The 27649-nt window shown below is 31.5% G+C and overlaps 1 protein-coding gene across 1 annotated transcript; it reads left to right on the forward strand.

Annotated features, from left to right (window-relative positions):
- Window positions 1–259: 259 nt before the first annotated feature.
- LOC139523114 (zinc finger protein ush-like) lies at window positions 260–27649 on the forward strand. The gene is made up of 6 exons (XM_071316895.1): window positions 260–831; window positions 14612–14988; window positions 16491–16611; window positions 21615–21839; window positions 22797–22946; window positions 23688–27649. The coding sequence occupies exons 1-6, from the start codon at window positions 792–794 to the stop codon at window positions 26546–26548; spliced, it is 3774 nt and encodes a 1257-aa protein (XP_071172996.1). The 5' UTR covers window positions 260–791; the 3' UTR covers window positions 26549–27649.

A 27649-nucleotide genomic window follows, 5' to 3' on the forward strand; every position in this document is an offset into this window, starting at 1 on the left:
ATAATTGCAATGTTGTCTTATATCTATTGTACATATCAAATGTTTTACGACATAACAAATCAATAGTTTAATACTAGATAAAATAATGTGCTTATCCCATTATAACCCTCTTCATATTTTGTCGCCTGGTTGTAACATTCAACGAGTTGAGAGGCCATAAAATCTATATCAGATCCCTTATTGTAAATTACAATGCCACAATTCGATTGGCTTATTCTTTGCTTATCGTGGGATCTCATATGCGACGAGAAAACAATACATTCTTCATCGAGTATGATAAATAAAGAAGTTTCATATTGTTGTAGAATTTTATGTTGAAACCTCGATTGAAAGAAATATATCGAGCGAGGATTTTATCTTTTTCTTTTCCGTGACTAGCATACGATAAGTTAAAGATGAATAGCTTGATTGTTCAAATGATAAGATAAAATCAGCTGATAAAATAGAGATTATCTTATTTTCCTATCTTTGTTACCAACGTACTGTGCTTATCCTTAGGCAGTTTTTAAATTCAATTCACCAGTTTGTATGAGAGGACTATAACAAACAGTTGACAATATTCCAGCTCATGTAAACCGATAGTATAAATGAAAAGTATTTTAATAGACAAAAAACAACAACGTGCTTCTCATATTATTTGTGTATTGCAGTAACTTTTATTGAATATTCATGTTAACCTTAAGAGGTCATTGCGCAATTATTGTTATAGAGGTCACCGAGTCACCGCGCAATTTACATATGTCAGTTGACAAGAAACCGGGGAGTTTAAGTGATTAGCGAAACACTTTAAAATGTCACGGAGAAAACAGTCGAATCCAAAACCTTTCAAAAGTAAGTATGTTTTAGTTTGCATTACTTTTTATGTCTTATGTTATTATTTCCAATATCTGAATTTGAATTTATTTAGATCTTTTGAGTTTAAATATTTTATCTCTATCTTTCCTTAAGTTATTTGCACATGTCTTTTGTAAAATACAATATTCAAATATCAAATGTTTGTGGATGATTGTAAAATTATCATATTATATACAGATTTATTACAAAATATTTTTCTAAAAAGTAGTTAAAAAAATGTTTCTTATACAAACAAAAAGTATCATATTCATAATTGAAATACTATTATAAGGATTAAAGAAAATTACAACTTCTTAAAATTTAATTTAATGGTGAACACTTTCTATGTAATGTTAAACTTTTATTTCCCGTCAATTGTATCGATCAGCTAATTTCATCTGTAACATAGTTTTTGAGTAATTATTTATTATCATTGAGATATTCAAATGTCATATGAATTGTACAGATATTAATTGTACAATATATGCAGCACATCAAATCATCTAGTATTTCTATATCAAATAAACAGTACTAATTAAATCTTTGAATTGCTTTGAATAGCAATCTAAAATTTAAACAATTCCCATTACTTTCAAGTGATTTTGTATCGATGATTACTTGGAGATGCTGAATAGCAATAAAAGGAAATTTCTTACTATGGAGTTGTTAAAAGCTTACTTCTATCGCTTATAAAATACACTTTGGAGTTATTTATTATATAAACTGTCCTTTGGCATATTCTGATTTGACCTGCTCGTGATTTAAGGTCAATGAAATTCAGCTGATATCTTTACCTACATTGAGTCAGTTTGTATGTATGGTGGGGTGTTGGGGGGGGGGGAGAGTTGAGGTATTCTGTGGTCAGGATAATAAGATAGGATACCGAGAATTTGAAATCTGGAAAATAATACATTACAAAAGATAGCATGTCCAAAATCTGATTAGTTGGGGTAACTTAATTAGGTGTGATCTACCCCCTCCCCACACTCGTATTCAGTCAAATTTTGTACATCATGGACACATGCTCTTAAAGTAACTGGAAAACTATCTTAGAGACAAAAATACATTTTGAGATACCACTTAATTTTGTTATAAAAATAATTTTCAAAAATTCGCATTAGAAGATTAGTACACTCTTTGTTTGATTGTGTGTGTGTGTGCATCTTTCAAGCTTTGATGTACTAAACTTATGTAGCATTTATTTAAGTTTATACAATTGCTTCTATTGGATTATTTTATAAGAAACCTGAAGGACTTACTACTGTCTTATATATAGACATATGGATGTGTTTATTTGTATGTTTCAGTTTATTTTAAAACACTAATAGGTTGACTAATAATTTTATATCCTTTTCTTCCTATTCAATATGGAGATTATAAGATCAAAAAGTTTTTCTTGGCCTTTTTTATAACGATATCCAAGTCTATACCAAATATTACATTGGAAAATTGTGGTCGACCCAACTTTAATAACTAATTGATTTTATCTAATAGTTGTCACTGAACGATACGCAACAGTTACTTACTTGCATTTGATATACGTCCGAGTATATGTACAGTGGCGGACACGGGTTGGGGTACAAGTCCGGGGTTGGAATCCTCCTTTTTGGACGATCAATACATTTGATTGAGACATATTGTTGGAACCCATGCCCCTTTATAGAAAAATTGGATCTACCCCTGATGTATCTGATCTAATTGAATAGAAAGTCATGCGTTCTGGTGATAACAATCACATACATGGTTAGACACTTCTGACATTATCACTTTTTCTAATACATGTATGTGTCAAACCTTGATTTATTCATGTACTTGGAAAAAAGAGTGTATGTTTACAATCTTAATTTGGTATACAGGAATTGCCCCTGGGTTGCATACAGGAACCGTTAGATTATTTCTTAATCTTTTAAAATTTATACAACTACAAAACTCTTATGACATATTATTTAAAATTTTAAAAACGTTTTCAATATGTTAGATATTAATATGAATTAGAAATTCTGGCGCCAATATTTTCGAACAACAAATGTCACTATCTGCATATATTATTATAAAGAGATATGTATCTCTTAATCTTGATTGTTACATATAATATATATATATATATATGAGATCTGTGTTTGATATGCTAACATATTTAGATATTTTATTAGTCATGCTTGTAATTGCAAAAATGTAGGGACATTTTTACTAACATGTAAAAGGACGATGTTTCCATTACAACTATGCTTTATCGGATTTTATTTGAAATAATACAAGGAAAGATACATTTGACGTTTGAATTTCAGAAGTTTAATTGAAAGGTCTGCATATAGTCCTGTCACATGTGCATAGTCCTGGTAACCAGGACTAGTCTTTAGAATAATAATATAAAAAAAATCTAAGCGGCTTTTTCTGAATATTTATCAATTAAAGAGACATTTTTAGTTGAAACCAATGTATAATTTTACTTGCATAGAATTCGAACTCCTTTAAAATATACGAAGTAAAATACATGTGTGCGAAAATAGCAGCATAAAACCCAACTGATCTAGTCAGGTTCCTATAGCTCATCAGTGTATGGTGGCCTGTTGTTAAACCTTCTAAAAAAAATAGCGTTGGTTGCAGTTTTTTTAGATCTTTTTATATATAAAAATTGTATTATTAAGTGAGTAAGTTTTAGAACTTGATGTATTGTACAAACACTCTTAATGTTGACAGTACCATGATTTCTTAGTGTCATTTCTCGTTTGATTTTTGTTGAGTTGCTGAATTATTAACGTACTCTCTACATCTTCTTGTAACAAAACTTTATGTGCAGGAGAAAATTTCTAGTTATATATTTACTGCAAGCATGCATGCATATGAATTCCTTTTGCAGAATCCGTTTGTAACAGTTTAAAGATATTTCGGCATTATATCTTATATAGTTCATTATTTTAAGTGAGTATATCCTTGTTACTCTGTAACACTATAAGACAATTAGAACAAACGTATTCAACTATCCAATCCAACATTCAATTATTTAGTGAATCAATGTTTTATTGGGCATTCTTGGTTTATCAATTGTTGGTTGACAATAGTCCAGTGACAAATAGTTAAAGAATGTTAAGAAAAAGATATAAATATCATTGTGTTAAGAAATTTCCGAGCTATATTCCAAGCGACATTGCTTAAACATGATTAAAGCTTAAAAAGTACTACACAATTGATATTTTTTAAAGCGTTTAATAAATCTTTTGAAATGTAATGATTGAATATTGACTGAAATATTTAGAAAAAAAACATATATTTCGTCTTTATTGCTTCAAACAAAGCAACAATTTATTTTAATTACATCTAAATTCATACTTAAATAGACAAACCAAAGCTTTATAGGAGACAAATAAATCACCTCGTATGTGAATAGAGTGTGTGCATATAAAACAATTGTTCTACTACAGTTTGTTCATATCTGCTTGAAGCAGGATCTCTCTTCTTGAGTAGAATAATGACAACTTCGAAATCGAAACTAACCTTTGATTTTCTAAACAAAAATAAGACAAATTATGGAACTCGTTGTACATATTTCTTTTTTCAAATGAGTATTTATGATATCATCGAAGCACTAAATAAAAATCAACATTCCTTAAAAAAAAGAGTTCCGTGAAACTTATATCTGGTCAAAGTATAGGAAATGTCATATGTGACGTACCTCATCGTGTATTCTAAAATGAAACCCTTTTAGAATATACACTTTGAAGCATATCTTAACGTTAAAACGTTTTTCCTGTAATTTTTCTATCAATATATATTTATTTTCAACATGTATCTTGTGTTTGTTTCAAACAACAATCTCATAGTGATTAGAATAGATGTCGCTATGAACCACATTTTATGCTTTCACGCAATTTGTGTCCGTTGTGTAATTACTTGATCGTGATAAGATGCAAGTTATTCCGGTGCCTCCTTTAATCAGAGGTATGATAAAGTTTATCTGTAAAGAAAGTCATGTTCATGGACTAATCGTACATTTATTATATGCTCAATATAACAATTTTACGTCCTTATCACAATACCTGATAAATTTCAAGTTATAAAATTTATGAGATAACCAGTCTTATCGGTTTTCTTTGGGTGGGACGAATGTCTGTCCACTTGTTTATCGAAGTTTATCACCCTCGATTTAGACAACTCCGTGCAAAATATAAGTTTTCAATATCAATTTCTCCGTTTTATCAATTTTTATCTAAAACTTATCAGCTAAAAACAATGCATGCATTTTTCTGCACCGAAGTCACAACCGTATTTTTGACGCACTTTCCCAGTCGTATCGATAGCGTAATTATATCCGGTATGGGATAATGATGTGTCTTATCGACTTCATTGTATTCATACGCCAAAAGATAAGAGATAACGGAGATCTCGTGTTTTCCATTTCTTTTATGGGTATACCGATAACTGCTTACTTCCATCCATTTTTGATAAATCTTGTTTGAATTAATCCATTAGGATAGATGTTAATTCCGATATGTAAGATAAATGTCTGAGATAGCACTATTTTCTTATCACATTCTCGCAAGAAATCATAATTAGAGTTGCAAGCATACAATCTGGAAGTCAAGATAATGCGCGTGATTGAGGTTAAAATATGATCGATATTGGAAAATTGTAAAGGCCGCTTCTGTTTCAGTCTAGATAATGCTGAATAGATCAAAAAACTATTTTGTCGTTTTGGGACAGAATGTTTGAAAATGATAAGAGATAAGCTTGTTTTGTGAAAAATGGATGTATTATGAGTCCGTATCTAATCTGTCGATCATTTCAGCCGCGTAAAGCCTTTCCTATTTTTCTTATCTAACTCCGTCCAATGCGTTTCAAATGTAAATTCAGCAATATAATTGATCAATATTTGTGATATTAAATGTAGCAGTATAAAAGATATCTTATATCTTTCATTTTCTGCAGTACAAAAGCTTAAAAGATATTTATTTTATTTTTTATCGGTTTTTGTAATGAGTCAATCAGCTAAGAGGCAAGGGCAATAACTCCGACACGCCAAGTTAGGCTTGATGCAAAACGTTTTAAGGTTCTTTTCAAGATCAAATTTCCATGTGATTGAAATTACTATGGCGCATTGTATTTTATTCGAGTCGTGAAAATATTGAATAAAGGAGATTGGATTTCAAATTTTGTATTAAATCCTTAAGAATTATAAACCATCATCATCTGTCAGTTGTAAAGTCATCACAAACGCAAATGATTTAGTGATTTATCAGAAGGGCGAAAACATCGACCTTTCGTTTTAACGAAATAATAAAATAAATTAAAATAGCTACCTTTCAAAAAAATTCTAAAAGTTCATCTCATTAGTTAAAATTACTGACAGTAAAATTCGATACGATTTCTACTCTTATCTTGTCAAAATATTTTGTCAAGCTTAACAAAAGGAGTCTCTCCTTCATAGGTGTTAAATACCAGATGGCGTTAAAAATATTCTATTGCATAAAAAGGTGTTGAATACAGATTGTTTGATAATTCTTATCTTTTAAATCTTTGTAATAGGTTACCTTCGTTGACCGTGACAATTCCTCGTTGCATACTTTTAACTAATATCGCGTCTTGTTCTATTCCGTTAATTTGTCAAGATCAATATCGGACACATGATCGCTTGCTCAGTAAGGTTAAATTAAAGGTTTGAATTAATTAAAATATTTGATATTCGACAGAAGTAAGTGTTCTACTTTTACATTTTCTAAAATGTACTATACTGAATTTATACTTATTTTAATTTTTTTTTTATTAATTTTTTTGCGGATAATATTATTCATTATTGTTTTAATTTTTCATATTTTAAAAGGGCGGAAGTTTATAACACATGATATACATCAATCACAGCACATGTATACATGTATTCATCTTTTCTGTAGAAAGTCGTCCAGGAATTATTTTTTTCCCAATTCCCCTGCACTGATCCCCCTCGTAGTTGGCTCTGATTTTAATTGTGTATTTTAAAGATAATTATCTCCGATGAAGCGCCTTATTATGTTTATAAAATCTCTGGCAGATAATTATTAATGATTTTATCAACACCCCAATTTCAGGACGATTAGATCAAATCCTTTGTGGAGTAGATTTAAGCACGACATTGTGATATATTAGAAATTCTTGTACATGTATGAGAAGTTTATGACCCATTTTTGTGTTATGTATGTTCTAAAATGTATTGCTCTACTGCATGCACGCAGTTTCAGGCAGTGGCGGGTCCTTTTTTTTTAAATAATCCATCATAAAAAAGTAAGATTTGTTTCATCTTTTTGCTTTACTTGTGATTACAATATGCATTTTATTTTGGATTACATTTATGTCTCGTTTTGATTTTACTGTACATTCTCAAATGTATGACTCTTCTGCGTGCACTTTGTGGGCAGTGTAAGATTTATTGGAAATAATCCTATGAGAAAATTTAAAAAAAAACCTGTTTGAATTCTATGATACTTCCTTGTGATTTCAAAACACATGTTAAGGAACTTGTAAATGATCCTTAATCCTCATCGATCTACTTGTCTATATATCTTGATGTATTCAGAGTATTTTATTTCAGTAGCGACTAGTATATGCCCCATTATTAGAACATAATCGGTACTAACTGGTGTTAGGATGTTAGACGGGAAACGTGTGGAAAAAGTCCCCTAAGAAATGTCTTTAACGTTTCGTGAATCGCATGTGTGTTTGATCTAACTTTTTAGAACAGGTAATGAAAAAGGTTTAGCATTTTCTCTTTTAAAATTTTTGAGATCTATAAAACTTCAAATAAAGATTGTGCATACGTTAAGGTTGTGTACCTGCTAGTATGTAATTGTTTAGGAACTTTTTTTTTTCATTTTTCCAGACTTTTGAACTAAGTCTTTTCATTCTGTTAGATATATTAAAAAATTCTTCTCTTTCGTTTATTTGCAACTTCATTGTGAGTATTTATTTTTTATTGGTTAGTCACAAATATTGCAGCCCTGGTATTTGAGATTTTGATTCATGTTTTTAATCATTATTTGTCTGTTCTTTTTTTTCTCTTAGACCATATTCACATTTAAATTAGTTGATGTTAGATTAAAGAACGAACGATTAATTTGTTAACAAATTAAACAAATTTGGCATTTAAGGCATGTTTAAAATTATCTGTAGTGTTTTCTTCTGTTTATTTAATCAATAGCGATCGGTAAGTCTTTTTCATTATTATCGATTACCTTTATGATCGATTACTCGATCGTTATCGTTAACGGTTCATAAATCGATCATGGACAATGAAATCATTCACATTTCAACGCCAATCGTTTATTGAGATCGATCTTGTGAGGCCATCTCTTTCGATAAAAAAACAAGTCGAACCCACCTTTCTGTCATATGAGCAAATAAACCCGTCTTGAATTGAATGTGCCCACTCTAAATTTGTCTGTATGATTCTTATCTTACCTCACATTGTTTCCATCTTTAAATATAACAATTTGCAAGTTCCTGTTAGCTTTTCCTCTATGCAAAACTTTCGAAAAGACAATAGTGTATATATTAGCATGGAGACTTTATTGAAAGTACTTTCGATAAATCGATAAGTCGATACATAGATTAAAGGCTGTAAGCGCATCAGAATCCGATTGAATAATCAAAGCTTATGTAACTAGAAATAAGAAGAATCATTTCATTGAATTACATGCGGCAGTACGGAGAATAAATACCAATTATCAGAACTACATTTAAAGCTGTGATTTTAACATACAATATGCATGTATATATTTATACAAAAATGCTTGGATGCTTATAAATTTACTGGCATGATGATAAATATGTTCAGCGAATCTGCGATGATAGTCTTTTCTTGTTAATCTGGTCAACCCACAATCTCGTTGTGTTGTTCCAGTTAGAAATACATTTTATCAGTTGAAAGTTAGTGGTCGTATATATGTTTCATGTTATCTTATCAGTGTTTTATTACAGCATATAAATATTTTATGGACTTCTTCTAAAGGTAAAAATATTCTTGACCTCGTTACAAGATACGAGTGTCGCAAACTTTTATCTGATAACAAATGATATGGGAATCAGTGAAAGTGTATCATATCGATCGAGGTCATAAGCCCCAATGCCATGTAAGTGCGCTAACTGTACAGAAAGACAGCGTTTTATGACAACACAGAACACAACAATGGTCATATCGAATTGTTTTCAACAACTTACGGTTTTATTTGTCAGTGTTCAATGGCAAAACTATAAACACGCTCACAATAACCGTTCAGCAAATGTAATAACAACCAAGAAAGTTGGTCTTTCATAGGTTTGATTTTAAGTTAGAGTCAGTATGTATGTTTTGGTAAAAAATGGGGGACATTTTGTGTAGAACGCTAGGCTGATCTTATGCTTGTGTTCTCGAGAAAATATTATGGTAGGAAAGGAATTCAGGAGAAATTGGCCTTACATCTTTATAAATTGAACCTCGATAGTCTAAACTATGTCTATTTAAGACCAGAGATGACAATATCTCACTAAGATATTCCATTAAAATCGGATTAACAACAGTGTTGGCAGAATTTTGGTTAACGCTTCACTCAACTTTTTATTTCGGTATATTCTTAATGCCACTGATTCTACTACACATAAATACTTTTGTAAGGATTTGAAAAGAAGTGTTTAAATGATAATGATACAATTGCTGGTCTCATCCATTCTATTCCGTCTTTCCCGCGGTTCTAACATGTACATTTGGGTGATATTATTTCAATACAAATCATTTGTACGCCAAGTATGTTTATCAATTATTTATCAAAGTTTAGGCTGTGAAGTCTGAAGTCTGCATTTCTGATTGAAGTCACGCCTTATGTTATATTAGGTACATGTAAGAAAGAAAAAAACGCCGATGTACTGCATATTGATTTGACAATACCCCATAGAAATAATAGAAACATTTATAGTTTTAACCGACAAGGTTTTTACTGCTGTTCTTCGTCTGTAAAGTTGATTCAATGTAAACTTCAAGCATATATGCTTACATTTACAACAGACTCAATCAGAAGAAATGTATAATAGTATGTTTTTGAATTTAAATAAATAAATTTTTGAACATTGTTTAGGTCACATAGGGTATATTACACAGCACTAGCTTTGCTCAACGTTTATACTCAAACAGTGCAAGACGTTTTATTTTTCTCACGACACTTAAATCTGTTTTAGCAGACGTCTACTTGTCCATAAGTGAAAGTGAGAGTAAATAGAATGATCTTAATCACATTGGTGCCTCGATTAGAAAGGATTTTACAATTTTAAAAATTTTAACATGTTTTTCAAATTTTACACGTATAAAGATCATCTCCCAAAGTCATAAATGATATAGTTAGCTAAGTGCTTCAATTTTATATCGTTTTTAAGATAACATCTAATTGCAAGGTGTTCAAAAGGTATTTCCCTTTGTGTTAACACGTACTGGGGCTGATCAATACCGATACGAAAGCCGACCTGATTGAAAACACTGATAAATTCTTGTCCAGTAATATTTAATGTTGATGAGAGTGTTGATTGCGGACTTCAAAGAAGACACCCATCTGATGTAGAAACGATTTTTATTCATTTGGGCTTGTTACGGATTGTGATCAGCAGTAATCATTTTTCTTTTTTCATCCATTTAACATCCTTTTTTGTCCTTATCATAATCAATACTCGGGTAGTATGAAAGCTTTATCAAATTCAATATCTATTTCGTGATATAGCAAATTTCCAATTACATTAGGACTTATTTTATCTACATCAGTAACCATTAGCAAGGCAGATGGGAGACAGGCAAAGAGTTGGTACGCGATAAAAATATTACCATTTATTGGAGATATATCTATTCAATTATATCTACCATTCAACTAGAACAGTAAATGGCTTAATTTGTCATCGTGAAAAAGTAAACATTTTCTTAATTCTTCATTCACATTTATTTTTATTTTTTCATTTATCTTTTTCATTTATGAATTTCTACTTTAAAAAGTTGAAAAGTAAACATAATTGTTTTAGATATTAACTGATATCAGTGAAATAAACATCTTTATTTAAGCCATATATGTATAAATTGGAGAAAGATCTTATCTGAGGAAGTTTTATAAATTGAATCCGGCTGTCAAATTTTAGTTATTTTAACTATTCATCATTGAGCAATGTGGTAATATACGTAAATGGTATTATATAGAGATATATTTATAGAGATATATTCATAGAGATACATTCATAGAGATATATTCATAGAGATACATTCATAGAGATACATTATAGAGATACATTATAGAGTTGCATTCAAAGAGATACATTATAGAGATACAATCGTAGAGATACATTCATAGAGATATATTCGAAGAGATACATTATAAAAATATATTCATAGAGATACATTCACAGAGATATATTTATAGAGATATATTCATAAAGATACATTTATAGAGATATATTCATAGAGATACATTATAGAGATACATTCATAGAGATACATTTATAGAGATATATTCAGAAAGATATATTCATAGAGATATATTCATAGAGATACATTATAGAGATATATTTATAGAGATATATTCATAGAGATACATTCATAGAGATATATTCATAGAGATATATTCAGAGAGATATATTCATAGAGATATATTCAGAGAGATACATTCCTCGAGATACATTATAGAGATACTTAATAGAGATATATTCATAGAGATACTCAATAGAGATACATTCCTCGATATATTTTCATAGAGATACATTCCTCGAGATATTTTCATAGAGATACTTTCATAGAGATACTTTCATAAAGATACATTCATAGAGATACATCCATTCGATGTGGTCTTTAGATTTAAGTTCGATATGCGCCAGCGCTCGTAAGACTGAGAAAACATGCATGTATTGATGGTTTTTTTTCATCATTTTGATTCCCCATGCTCGTACCGATGAAAGTCGCCTGTTAACTGCGCGAGACTATTCCTTAAATAGAATTTATGCTTCATATATACAAACGAATAAAATTAGACCAAAAAACTTTAACCTTCACGTATAGATTTTAAGGGAAATAAAATGTGTTCCTGTTAAAACATGATCACATACAAAGAGATCTCAATAAAAACCAGTGATTTTAATCTTAAAGAAAATTCTTTGATGTAAAATTTTAAAATAAGACAATTTCAATATTTTATTTGCAAAAAAAAAAGACAACACACGTCAAAAGAGAGAGAAAAACTAGCTGTGTAATGATTTGTGCGTCAACAGGCGAGTTGATTATTGAAGGCTTTTCGAGATAAATGTAGAGATAACAAAAAATATTGAATTGAACATCAATGACAATTATGAATGGGAATATTCAATATTCACATAATTTAATGGGTCCTAATACATTGGAAGAGTAATTAGTTAAATTATTTAAAAAAAGATAAACCTAATTAGACGTAATTTACACTCCAAGTCGTTGATAGTGCCCTTGCAGATCTTTACAGATAACGTTCTCACCATGTTTATTTCATATTCTATTGATTTTGTGAAAATTATCTTTTATTTATGACTCTTGCAGTGCACTCACTGGTACCCCATAAAGATATGGAACTATACATCACTGAAATAAAATTTGGGGGGATTTGAAAAGTTATTTTATAAGATATAGTCCCTTGTTTACGTAGAAAAGTGTATTTTCTTTTCCATTTTTATGTCGTGTACTACATTTGTATATATTGAAGTTTTTAACCGTCAACACACTATATACATCTAGTCAAATTGATCTTGAAGTAAGATTTATGTGTTCTTTAGCAACACACTATATACATCTAGTCAAATTGGTCTTGAAGTAAGATTTATGTGTTCTTGAGCAACAAACTATATACATCTAGTCAAATTGATCTTGAAGTAAGATGTATGTGTTCTTTAGCAACACACTATATACATCTAGTCAAATTGGTCTTGAAGTAAGATTTATGTGTTCTTGAGCAACACACTATATACATCTAGTCAAATTGGTCTTGAAGTAAGATTTATGTGTTCTTGAGCAACACACTATATACATCTAGCCAAATTGATCTTGAAGTAAGATTTATGTGTTCTTGAGCAACACACTATATACATCTAGTCAAATTGGTCTTGAAGTAAGATTTATGTGTTCTTCAGCAACACACTATATACATCTAGTCAAATTGATCTTGAAGTAAGATTTATGTGTTCTTCAGCAACACACTATATACATCTAGTCAAACTGGTCTTGAAGTAAGATTTATGTGTTCTTGAGCAACACACTATATACATCTAGTCAAATTGATCTTGAAGTAAGATTTATGTGTTCTTCAGCAACACACTATATACATCTAGTCAAACTGGTCTTGAAGTAAGATTTATGTGTTCTTGAGCAACACACTATATACATCTAGTCAAATTGATCTTGAAGTAAGATTTATGTGTTCTTGACAGCAACACACTATATACATCTAGTCAAATTGGTCTTGAAGTAAGATTTATGTATTCTTGAGCAACACACTATATACATCTAGTCAAATTGGTCTTGAAGTAAGATTTATGTGTTCTTGACAGCAACACACTATATACATCTAGTCAAATTGGTCTTGAAGTAAGATTTATGTGTTCTTCAGCAACACACTATATACATCTAGTCAAATTGGTCTTGAAGTAAGATTTATGTATTCTTGAGCAACACACTATATACATCTAGTCAAATTGGTCTTGAAGTAAGATTTATGTATTCTTGAGCAACACATTGTTCAGCTCGAAGCAGCTGCATGAAGGTCCATCGAAATTTATATGTGTTGGATTGTTGATCTTCGACTGTTTTCTGCTCTTTGATCGGGTTGTTTTCACTTTGAGGCATTCCCATTTCCATTCTCAATTTTATACTTAACGTTTGCTTTTAAGTCTGTAAGTTACAAAAATTTCATTATAATAAAAAAAAAAGATGTCTTCATCAGCATATTTAGAACTTACAAACAAGGTATATTTGAAATTATATTTAAATGTGTCTCCCTATCAAAAAAATCATAATGTTTCAATAACAAATTTATATGATTCAATAACTGGAAAATCGCTCATCCCACCCGCTCATCCCACCCACTAAAAGTGATAAATATAAAATTATTGTATGTAAAAAGAGCACAATCTATCTAAATTATGTTTTATTATCACCAAATTATCCGTAGTACATCGTCTAGAAATAATGTATATACATGGCATTAAAAATAATGACAATTTCCTGATAGGTCTTAGATTTTGTTCGGAAACTAAATATCCTATTGTATAGATGAATTCGTTATCAATCAGGAAATATAAATTTCCATATTTGTTTTTACAATACATCCGAACGTGTCAGGAAATTCATCATTAAGTCTATAATAAATTAAACTAGATAGTGAAGGACAACGTGTTGCAAATGAGATAAGTATGTGATTGATCTTTCCGTTTATTGTCGCAATCAGTTTGAAAAACAAGTCAGTTCGGGAAATAATATATTTTTCTCAATAAACAAAATATTTAAGACCAACGTGTTTTATAAAAATAAAGTTTCCTACTGAAAAAAGTCGAGACGTAAAATTGCCCAATAATTTATTTAAAGCAAATACCGCATAGCTGGTACTCTCTTTCTCTCAAGGCGGAATATACTAAATAAGTCCTCTTCACGGTAATACACTCGTATGTTAGACACTCTCAATTGGCTTCTACTATCAAGTTCACACAGTTCAATAGTATACAACCAGCCAACTAAACAATAGAACTAAAGTAAAAGAAAAATAATAAGAATATTTCTTTCTATTAATTTCAGGACTATCCGACGACGAAGATGATGAAGCAGACATGAAATCTACCGAATCCAGCAAGTCGGACACCGAGTCTGTTTCTCCATGCCCTGCAATAGATGACTCCATTGAACATTCCAATCTTACCATTAAATCTGAACCAACAAGTCCGGTTGTTCCGAATGACAACGATCGAACGTCAACTCAAGACGACAAACCTCCTGTGATATTTCTTAATGATGTTTTACTACTGAAGAAAGTAGACAAAGACGAGGCTCACTTGACGGGCCGATCTTTCTTAGTATGTGCAGCCATTCCACTACCTAAAGGTTCATGTATTGGACCATTTGATGCAGAAATTGTGTCCCTGAGCTCTATCCGCCAAGGTGATATGGTCTTACAGGTAATTGTTAATGCAACTTGAATATGCTAAAGACTACTATACTCTATAGTAAGCTATCAAATGTTTGCTGGTTTGGCTCGATGGATTGAAGTGTAATTTTTGTTCGATTAGTTTTGAACATACACACGGACATGTACAAGAAGCAGTAATTAGGCTTGACATCATTTTAAATGACTACAGTTGCAATACTTACAGAATGCTTGTTAAAATTTATAGTACAGATAATCCATAAATGATTAAATGGGTGTGTGAAGACACCAACAAGCGTTTTGGATACTTTTTACATAGATATGTGCTGATCTCAATAGCAACTTAATTAGAACATGCAATCTGATTCGAATTCTGGATTTAATCTGCACTTCAGATGTACTCACATAAACAAAATATATCTTTATGATAAGAAACTGAAAATTTATTTAAAGTTAAACTTGATACTGAGAGGCAATTATGTGATCTAATTCAGATTCTAGCCACCTGTTTCTGGCAACAATGGTTTATTTCTGACCAATTTCAAATAATTAAATTCTCATCAGATTTATTCAACCCTTGGGGTCGCGAGCAACCCTAAATAATCTGATAATTTTCTTTTATTTTCGAAACTATCACGTCATTTTTTCAAAGTGCATGACTTCGAATTTATTTATCAGTATATCTGACAAAAACATGTTGATAAGAATATCACTAAGATGATAAAACCATATCAAAAATGAAATGTTATTCATTTATCTAAGTTCACAACTCATGTGAAATTTTATCACAAAGACTTTGTTAGATAAGCCCTTCTTCTATCAATAAGAATTCTAGTCTAATGATAAGTCCGCAGATGCGAGTTATCGGGTTTGGCTGACAATCTTCAATCTTGGAGGAGAATTGGGACGCACTAAAGCACTGCACGAAGTCTCCGATCAAGAGATGGGAAAGATATTCGTGTTGATAAACGACCGTTTTGACAGTTTAGACAGATGGTTTCTGATCAAAAATATTGATAGATTATCTGTACCGACCACCTTTTGATTAAATAGATACAGAAATGTTTACATGACTCAAAATACTTCAATACTGACAGCCTAGTAACTAAGGTTATCATTTACAACCAATATATATTTTCTAAGAACCATACTAGATTTGTCGACGACAGATCCGAGTTGAAAAAGGTTAAACTTCAATTTGTTCCATGTCGAGTGAAGTACTTCTTCACTTTAAGCATGTAAATCTGTTAATAATTAACATCAAATTACAGATGATTAATTAGATTATGAAGCGTGGATTACATATAATTCGAATTAAGAAAAATGTGTTTCTAATCTAATTTACAATGTTTTCGAATTTGACTTTATGTGGACAATTACTTACAACAGTTTAAGTGTACGTCATGTTACAAATAATTTTGTTCAACTATTTTTGAATCGATGTGATACACCTCTGTTAGTACTTTATTCTATATACTTAAACATGTATTGATCTTAGTTTGTAAATATATTTCAATATCTTGTCTATTTCAGGCCCAAGAGGAAAATGGAGAGACAAGTTTTGTGCGGGTAGAAGACCCAAATGCTACCTGGTTGACCATGTTACGACCGGCACCGAGTGAATCTGTCCGAAATACATCCGTTTTTTACAAAGGTAGGTAAATACATTTTACTTCTAGTATTACTTATGTATTCCAACGAATCTTTCCGTTTGCATTGCTTCATTCACCTTGCTAACTAGTCTATGGTTATGGGTATACTATTGTTAAGGGATATTTTCATCTCGTTAATAAGGAGATACATATCGTTTTTCTAATCAAATCAAGTTATCGTGCTGACTCTTATTTTATCGCTCTACATACGCATAGATGATATTTGCCACTGGACATTAAGCTAGTAACATTTATAATTAATGGATATTTGCCTTTCTTTCTATGTTTAAAAGGGAAGGATGTCTGCGATGAAAAAAAATAGTTTCAATGTTTCATTTCGTTCTTGTACATTTTATAGTATTCTGCTATTTAAAGAATCAGTGGCTGATATTAGACAATCATAATCAATCTAAAGTTAAATACATTTTGAGCTTTCCTATACCAGCTAGCATTCTTTTAGGATATTGTGTTTATTTTATTGAGGTTATTTCTGTGGTAGTTTACATCATTAATTCAAAAATTTTACCAGGTTTGAATTTAATTTTTTTTTTCTATATTAATAGCTTGAACACACTATATATATTGTCGAAATACGAATAACCATACGGAGTTGTCTTTGTTCCATGTAGTGTATCATGTGCAGTAGTTATCTTTCCGTATCAATTTTACTTTGATATTGCTTAGATTGTTCATTTGTCTATAATTTATTGTAATATCGCGCGTTAGAGGTCAAGGTTTTGATCTTCTCCTTGGTCAGACCTAACAACTTAAAGTTGGTATGTTTTGTATTAAGACCTGAGTAGATTCTACGACTACACATACATGTAATCAGCTATGAGTTGGACTTAATATTGAGTCTTGCTTCGTTGTTGGGATTCGAGGGGGCTGTTACCTTGTAAATAAGTACCATGAATATTCCACTCCACTTGACAATATTTAAATAAACTGGTTATTTGGATATTCTTTATAAACAATCTTTATTTTGCCGCCAAAAATATTCATGTAATATTTGCCGCGGGACTTTATATTTATATACCTGGATCTAGTTCATTATTTTTATTTTTTGTGGTATTTTATTTAACAATTTGAAACCTCTTAAACGGGACCTTTTAGACCAAACTTCATTGAACTGAATGCAAAGAAATTGCAATCACACTAAGAATCGTTTGTGAAAAGAGTCATATTTGCTAGAAAGATAATTCACCAAGGATAGTCAAACAAGCATAATGTATTCAGCCATTTAGATTTGATGTTCTTGTGGATTATTTTTTTCTAATTAGATCATAACGGCTATTATGCATGCAAGCATGTTTTGAATGGTTGTCACTTTACGGCTTGTTTTATGATAATGGGGATTCAGATGCTAGTACTGATCGCTAACAGTTTAGTTCTGAGTTTAGGTAAACTATATGAAAGCTTCATCGCGCTCTTTATAGTTCGTAGCCGACTCTTGAGACTGTTACAAAACGACGGGAACATTTCGTAAAGGCGTAACAATCTTATTTGATTTCAGTATTTTTGTTATAATTTATTTGTCATCTAAAGACCAATGACAGACTTGATTGATTTTAATGATCTTATGCTTATATATATGCGCTAATGCTGAATGACGTGTATCTTAATGTAATTATTTTTATAAGTTTTTGACATTATTTAGCCTATTTCGCAGTTTATTTATGATTGTATCATGCGGATTGTAATTTATGTATGAATGTATTGTTCTTTTTTCTTCTTCCTATCAATCATAACTTAACCAGTTTTCTTAACTGGTGTTGTCCCTACATGTATCATTGCTTAGTCAAGATTTGGCCCAGAATTGCATAGAGAACACTTGTAGGGCTTATATACTTCAAATATTAAAATTTAGCGAAATTGTAAAGACAATAGTTAAACAAAACAAAACAAAATACATATACAGGGAAAACATGATTTATTTTCGCCTGCATCTACGTAAATTGTATTTTCACCATAGAATAATCACCCAGTTATCCCTCAGAGAATACCGAATCGATTACAGATCAAGATAAAAGAATGATAACGTACGGGACTGGCGCAGTATAGATCAAATCTGAGATAACATACACATAGTGATTTTATCGTTAATTAATAGAGGGAAAAAGAATATTATATGTTAATTCCCATTCTCTCGACTATCAAACAGCAGGGCAGATGTTTTATACGTGAATATTGGTGTAAACTTTCATTGTTGAATGCATTTTATTATCGTCTGCCTAATCAATGAAGTATCCTTGTTTGTCAAAAAAGATGGATGACAGACCCGATCTCAGATTCCTATCGTCTCTCCACAACAAAGGCAGACGAAGGTGTTATTAGATAAAATCCTTTGATAACATACAGCACTTGCGTAGGAGATTATCATACTATCTCGTTTGCTAGAATTCTTGTCTTTGTGGTACTTTTATCCAACAATTAATGGAATAGAATTTCCCGAATAGGGTTCGAATTCGTCATGAATATTTCATACTTAAAGTTGCATAATTTTGTCGTTAACGGACTGACGTTTTTAATCTCTAATCTTATCTACAAAATGATCGATCTATTGTCGCGTAATTTTACACTTATCTTGATTAAATTCCCTAAAGAAATAATACTAAATCATAAAGCATACCTCGTTTTGAGATATAATTTTTCTTCTCTATTCGCTTGTTGAAAGAATATAATCGCATATAAGGAAAAATTTGACAGACACTATCTTGCCCATAAGAAAGTGATGACCTCTTTTATCTAAACTATTTGGTCATCAAAGACGCTACTGGTGGTCGGTGTTAAGAATCTAGACTTTGGATTAAAGAAATATGAAACTCTAAAGAAACAAAAAACTACGCGTGTCTTTATAATATGATAAGATTTGAATAAGATATGATAATAAAATATGTAAGAAATATATAAGATTTTGTATACTGTCTGCATATATGATTTTTAATAGTCAAGATAAGTAAAATATGACCGACTTCTTTTCTAGCAACTTTTCCAATCCACAAAATAAAGCGTTGTTAAAACGTTTCAAGGGAAATTATTTGTTTGTAACGAAATATGCACTTTTTACATGTGTACTGAAAGATTGAGTGATAGTTGTTGGCCTACTAACGTTATTTATTCCAAAAATACATGGTACATATACATGTACTAAAATGTGCAAAAATCTCACAAATAGATTAGTTAATCATAACAAACAATTAATTTACATTAACATATTTCAATAAAACACTATGGTAAGAGTTCTCATTTTAACAAGTATGACCATTTTATATAAGATAAAAACCTGAGAGTTCACGAAAGAAAAAAAAAATTGTAAAAATCAATTTAATCAAAGAAAATAGATATTGTATCGGATATTCATTAATATAATGTTTTATAATTTCACATCAAATGTCATTAAAAACTACTTTAAAACGAGGAATAGAATCGAAAAATTATTGCATCAAATTTCACCAAATATTATAAAATATTCATATTAATTTATTCATAAGCGTTATCCTATAATTTTAAGAAATTAAAATTTCCTGTGTTTTGACGATAACATATTATCAAACATCCTCGTCCGCCAAACTGAGCCCCTGATCATACTAGATTATGATCATGATTCATAAAACCTTCGACAGCTTGTCCTGATGAAGAAACGCGATAAAAATTACAATGTTTGCTGTTTTCCGTGATAACAAATTATTTATTCATTTTTCAATTTTATCTCGGAAGGCTGGGTGTTGTGATTAAATAATTAATAATTATTTTTAAGTTTTTACAAAACATTCATAAATTATTACCACAAATTACAAGAAATTGAATGCTTGATATACATTTTATAAAAAAAGTTAATCTTGAAACTTTTCAATTCTTTTTTGTTTCTGTTACTACTGATTATTTCTAATATGTCAATTTCCTTAATTTTAACTCGTTTTCATTATCAGTAATTTTGCATTTATCAGGTTGGGGACAACCCGCCAAAGGGGGAACTAAAATTCTCCAAACGAGTAATGGTCCCTCAATTAGTTTGTTATTTTAGTGCTAAATATAAAAATTCTTAGAATTGTTTAACACAAACTAAATGGCAATGGAACTTCTTCCAAAATTAATGTTATTATTTTGAGTTTGAAAAAAGTCAGTAGCTTTAAAACTTTCAATTTGTAAAAGTTTTCATAGGTTTTTAACTTCTCATGTAATCAGGTATTTTTTGTTCATTTTTTACACAATTTGCAGCATTTTTCATAAATATCTGCCATTTTAAGTATAAATGGTGTATTAATAATAATAATACAAAAAGATAACACTAGAAAAGTATCCCTTATTTTAGGAAGAGTAGATCCTTTAGGGAATCACTATACGCATTTGGCGGCTTATCCCAACCCTGTTTATATTTTGAATAACGTCGTCAAAGACCTGAATAAATTGTGTATATACCCGTGTAAGATTTGTAAACTAAGATAAATTTCAAACATACAATCAAGTAAGATATTGTATTTTCATTTCAAATCCTTGCACGGTGATAAGTCGTAAAACTTTTAGATAAGATATGAATACACAAATATTTATTATCTTCAAATGTTTATGACACTTGATATTCTAATACTTATCATTTATGAATATTTGCCATTTTATTATGTAATTCTGTTTTTAAGTCCATACATGTATCACTGGCTTTATTTTTTGTTATATTTTGTACTTTTTGACAAATTTTGACTTTAGTTTTTGTATGGAATAGTTTTAAATTATCTTAAGATTGTTTATCAGAGAATCGCAAACGTTTAATCTTCTTTCTTCTGTCTATCTTATATTTTATGGCCGGACCTTGGTCTATCGATTTTAGGCTTCTAGAATCAACATTTCGTATAGATAAAACTGCATACACACGTTGTCTAGAAGACAAATCAAACCCGTTATCAGATAAACTTTATCCACAAAACGAACTGCAGAAATTATGTGACATGTTGAAGATTACAAAAGTGTTCATTGCCAGGACTAAAACAGTTGTATTTTCTTTTTTTAGGAGGCCAGATTTGGTGTGAAATAATATCCGAGCTTAAATTTGGAGCAGAATTATTATCATCGTTCACAATTCAGGACGCACCAAAATCTGAACCGTGTAGTCCCGATTCAACAGATTATAAAGAAAAAGAAGATGAAATTGATATGAACATAAAAACGGAAGTGCAAAGTTCGCCATCTGTAGAACAGGCATCGTCTGTTGCCAAGAACGACGTTGTTAACCACGGTAATATTTTATATTAATATTGTATGTTATACGTTAGTAAATTATGTTGACTTATTTGTTTACTAGTATATATGTAAATATATATAATTCAAATTAAAAAAATATATATATGTGTGTTTGCATTAACAAATTTATACTACAATTTATAACAAATCTGAAAAAACTTCTTTCGTGTCAGCTGTTCAGCGCCAGTTAGTTTTGTATGCCCCGTTTATGGGCATTATATTGTTTGGTATCCATTCTTTCGGTCGTCCGTCCGTCCGTCCGTCCATCTGTCCCGCTTCAGGTTAAATTTTTGGTCGAGGTAGTTATTAATGAAGTTGAAGTCCAATCAACTTGAAACTTAATACACATGACTTTGTTCCCTATGATATGATCTTTCTAATTGTAATGCCAAATAAGAGATTTCCCCCATTGTCACGGTCCACTGAACATATAAAATGATAGTGCGGATTGGGCTTTCGTGTACTGGGGACACATTCTTGTTTAAGTATAAATCAACATACTGTATAAACGTTGAAATAACAGTCATCGATGGTCAAGATGACAATTAATAACTGTCAATGATAGGAATTTATTCATAATCAATAAAAAATCCCAGAATAGATGCCTTTTAAATTCAACATTACATGATGATGGAATACTAGTAATAATGATGCTGGTGCAGATAATAAAGCCAAAAGAAAACGAGGATATATAGACATGTTTCTCGTTTTTATATATATAAGACCGTTGGTTTTCCCGTTTGAATGGTTTTACACTTGTAATTGTTGGGGTCCGTAATAGCTTGCTGTTCGGTGTGAGCCTAGGCTCCGTGTTGAAGGCCGTACCTTGACCTATGATGGTTTACTTTTATTAATTGTAATTGTGGAGAGTTGTCTCATTGGCACTCATACCATATCTTCCTATATCTATGAATACTATGGAATCAATCGTAATGTGTGTTTTCTGTTTTAGCTGCCCTCCTGTACGGTTGTCCATTCTGTGGAGTTAGATTCAGTAGTGCTAGAACATTGGAGGGTCATCTTACTTACTACTGCTCAAAGAAACCAAGCAACTCTGAAAAAGAAATGATAAAAGAAGAACCAAAGGATAAAGAAAGTTCAGGTAATTATTAGAGTATATCTATGAAAGTAAAATTGAGAATTAAAACTGGGAATGTGTCAAATAGAGAACAACCCCAACAGGAGCAGAAAACAGCCCAAGGGCTCAAAGTGTCTTCAACACAACGAGAAAATCACGCACCCAGAGTACAACAATTTATAATAAGAGTTAGTGCCTTACGTGAATGTAAACAAGAGAGAGGTTAAGCTAGCTATAAAACCAGGTTTAACCCATCATTAATTTTCCTTATCTGTACCAAGTACAAATGTATAGTAAATATGGCAGTTGTTTGTCATTCAGTCTTTTGATAAAGTCAATTATTTGATTTTCTCCGGTTTTTTTCTACTTCCGCTTTTTATTAGATTAAGTTTGGAGTCGGGTTTTTCTACACAATTTTTTTTAATAAATCAAGACTTGATGTTATATATATTTATATATGCATTTATCTACACATATAAAATAATATGGAAACGGGAAATGTGTCAAAGAGTTTGACTCTCTTTTCATTTAGATATACAAATGTCTTCCTTGTTCAAATGTTAAATACGACAATGATAGGCAAGTTAGTACCATGTTTCGGGCTAAAATGAACACAGACACAATAGTAAAGATATATTGTTTGTCAAAAATATTCTCGATAGCCCATGTGAAAAAATTCAAGACCCATGCCGTTTTGTTGTTTTAAATTGTATTCCCTTTGCGTTTTTGAAAGTCGAGTAAAATAATTATTTTTTTTTATTGTAGATACAGAGATGTCTCCAGAAAGTGTGAAATCCCAAAATGACGAGACCGAAAAACAAAACGATGCATCAAACGAAGAGCGAACTGAATCTGAATCCAACGAAACAAAACTATTAAAAAATGGCGAATTATTTCATTGTCCGTTCTGTTGTTACACATCTGATAAATTATCAAGTTTAAATAGACATAAGAGAATCCATTGCAGAGGTAGTACATCGCCGACGTCCAGTTCGTCAAGTTTATCACCGGTATCCAAACAAGACTCGTATTGTGCCGAGTGTAATATACAGTTCTCGTCTTTCTCTACGTTCAAATGCCATAAAGAATACTATTGTTCAAAACGCCCCGATGCTATGGGAATGCGAACACCCGAAGATGAACATGGCATGCAAAACGGTTTTCCAAATTTGCAATTCCAAGAACAAATGTCACCAGTCGCCTCGAAGAATCTCAAACATCTGATGAATGTATCGTCTGCTTCCCTAATGTCCGGCCAGACCAATGTTATACTGGGACCTCCTATTGTAGCACGTGGTATGCTGAACATGCCATTTGGAATGCCCACCGTTATAGTTCAGCCTGTTGTCCCACAATCACCGAATAACATTTCTCCTAGAAATGTCTCACATATGAAAATGAAACAAAAGCCTGATGTAACTTCTGATCAGCCGCTAGATTTGTCTATAACTAAAAAATCTACGTCAAGTGATGATAGCGATAAGGAAAACAGTATAAGTCCAAAATCTTTCATCTCGCCTGATGGAAAGCGGAGGGGCTCAATAAAGAGGGACGATGTCTCAAACCTATCATGTTCAACATCTTCATCACCCGTACAGTCACCAATACAACGATCAAGTTCAGTTCAATCAGATCAGACTACATCACCTATTCCATCTAATAGGGTTTCTCCTTTTGTAACAGTTCCGCCTGTACAGTTTATTAGTGGGAAACCAATACCACCGGTCCCACATTCTGTTAGTAAATGTGTGGATTGTAACATTGTATTTTACAAACATGAAAATTATATAATACACAAAAAGCACTACTGTTCCTCGCGACAAACATGTTCTAATTCCGTGGATGATGTTGACGAAACCAGTAAAGATTCCGAAGAAATGTCAATGACGAACGCAAAATCTCAAGCTACCAAGGAATTTGGATCTCCAACGAATGATCAGTCAGAGCCAGAAAAATCTTCATGCGTTCCAAAAGAATCGAAAGAATCTTCCGCTGCACCATCCAGGGAAATGATAGAACCTGAACCGAAACAGTCCAACAGTAGATCAACTGTTAGAAGCCCAGTAGAAGAAAAAAATTGTCAATACGTATGTGATCCATGCAAAATTCGATTTAGCTCAACAAGTACATTAGCAGCACACAAGGAATTTTACTGCCCATTTGCACAAGAGGGTAGGAATCCAAGCGGAAACATGCCACGTGACAATGATGAAGACAAAAATAGCCACGATGAATCTATGGTGAAATGCAGTCGATGTGGAGCCTCGTTCCCATCTGCTAAAATTTTAAGACTCCATTATTGTACTGGCGTTACAACACATGTCCCACTGTTGCGCTGTCCATACTGTGATTATGTGACACAAACAGAAAACAGAATATCAGAACATCTGAAAGTACATATGCCAAGCAAAGCCTATCGTTGCACACTTTGTGGATACAGAGGGAACACTGTAAGAGGAATGCGCATGCATGGCAAAATGCATATTGACAATGGCGAAGATTTTTCAGATGAACACATGGTGGAAATAGAAGAGCCGCCACTAGTGCCTATAATATTTAACAATCCAAATGAAGCTACTTCAACAAATGTTGAAGCAGAACTTATAAGACTTAAAAACGAACCTTACAAAAGACGACGTTCTCGAAAGTCTTACGAGAAAAGCGAACATATGACGAGCATACGTGAACCTTCTCCTAAGAATGTGTGTGTTTTCTGTGGGCAACCATTTAACGACAACACTAGTTTAGCAATGCATATGAGAATACATGAGATGGTTGCTTACCATGCTGCATCTTCTAGAAATTTAAAATGTCACTTCTGTGAATATGTAGCTGAAACCTTTCCTAGTCTTATGATTCATGTAGAACACAAACATTTAAAAGACGTAAAGTTGGATGATGAAAAAGGTCAGAGACAAGAACAAACAACGCCAGCTAATTCGATGTCTCCTGCTGATAACAGACAAGATAGTGAAGAGGATAGTTCATCATCCAAACCATTGAAAAATGGAACTAAAAGCCCGGGAAAAGAAGAGAAATTATCTACCTCTCCTAATGAAACGAAGAAGATGTCACTAGAAAAGGAGCTAGCACAAGATGTGGTAAGGGAACGTACATTGAATTTACTAAATCTCCCTCTTAAAATTAAGAAAGAGCCCGAGGAAAGCGATAACAACGAAGACGAAATCAAAGAAAAACATATTTTAAATCTAAATAACAATGAAACAAACCGGAAACGGAAGAGATCGTCATCTGCAGACTCGGATTTGAACAACAGTTCTTGTAGTGATAACCCACCGGAAAAGAAATCAAACAATCATATAAAATCTGAGCGTACCTATTCGTCCGATGAGCCGCCATCGCCATTAAGGTCACCGGTTCTTAATCCAGAACTAGCACGCTATTATCAATTAGCAATGCAAGTCATGCCTCCGTTGGTTGTTCCAAGAGTATCATTAAGGACATCACCACCAACTGATCGAACGACCGAAAAGTTACCAACAAATGCAAAGTACTGTAAATATTGTGACATTTCTTTTACGTACTTGGCGACATATGTTGCACACAAAAAATATTACTGCACAGCCAGACAACCAGAAGAAATGGCCTCACCAGCGAAAGCATGAATGATAGATTCCTGATTGATATGTTTGATTTTTATTGTTATACAATTGAACTATACTTGGTAGAATTACCTTCAATTGGTACATACTTTTTGATATAAGTCGTGTGTCATAAAAAACATTATCATTGTGCATATTTTATGATGTGTTACCATTTTTTTTTCTTTTTACGAGATGTATTCCCCGACGAAGTATATGATATATTGTATACTGTTCTGATTGTCCACTCAATTCTGCCTGCAATTCTTAAGCTAAAAAAACTCATTTTTTGAGGAATGTATGATAGCATACTGCATAATTATGCATATTAGTTGCATAATTAATAATTCAGTGAATTATTTATAGAAAGACATTTTAATATCTGATCAATTTTAAAGCAATATTTGCTGAAATAATTATAATTTATAGTGTATACGCTTTATCTGTTCAACTGTAACAGTTTTGAAGTCTGTAAATTATATTTAATTTGATAGACAATAATCACAGTTGTGTTTTATTAGAATTGAATCCCACTTTTTATTCTTACAGAGGGATTGTAATTGTTCCTTGTATAATTTTTGCGTAAAAACTTGTAATTACCTGCTGCAAAAATAAAAATTTTGGTGCCCTTATGATAGTCTAAGCGATGAAAACTCCCGATTTTGAGTTGTGCTATTTTACACATTCCGTTTTATATTGTGATGCTTCAGTATAGTGCTATTAATGTTATGTTTGATACTTAGTAAATATTTATTATTGAGAAATGTCAAGGAAATAATACGATTTTAATATTTTAGACCTTGATCAAAAACATTTAATTGATCTAAGGTAGACAACTCTTGAATATTTAGCTCGTCGATTTACCATATATAAAGGAAAGGCAAAAATATAAATGCACACGAATAATGTTTTTAAAAATCTTTCAATAAAAGAAAATTATTTTTTCTTATATTTTATGCTGTTTATTAGGGCTAGTTATGTTATTTACATTATATGTAAGCACTGGTTTTCTGTTGCTATTTTTCTAGTCGTTGTATACTGAACTTTGTTGAATTTCTACACCTAGAATGTCTGATTATATGTGGTTATTATCTTTGTTAAGAAATAAATATAAAGAAACATGTA

The sequence above is a fragment of the Mytilus edulis genome, chromosome 5 (assembly GCF_963676685.1).
Source record: "Mytilus edulis chromosome 5, xbMytEdul2.2, whole genome shotgun sequence".
Lineage (NCBI taxonomy): Eukaryota > Metazoa > Mollusca > Bivalvia > Mytilida > Mytilidae > Mytilus > Mytilus edulis.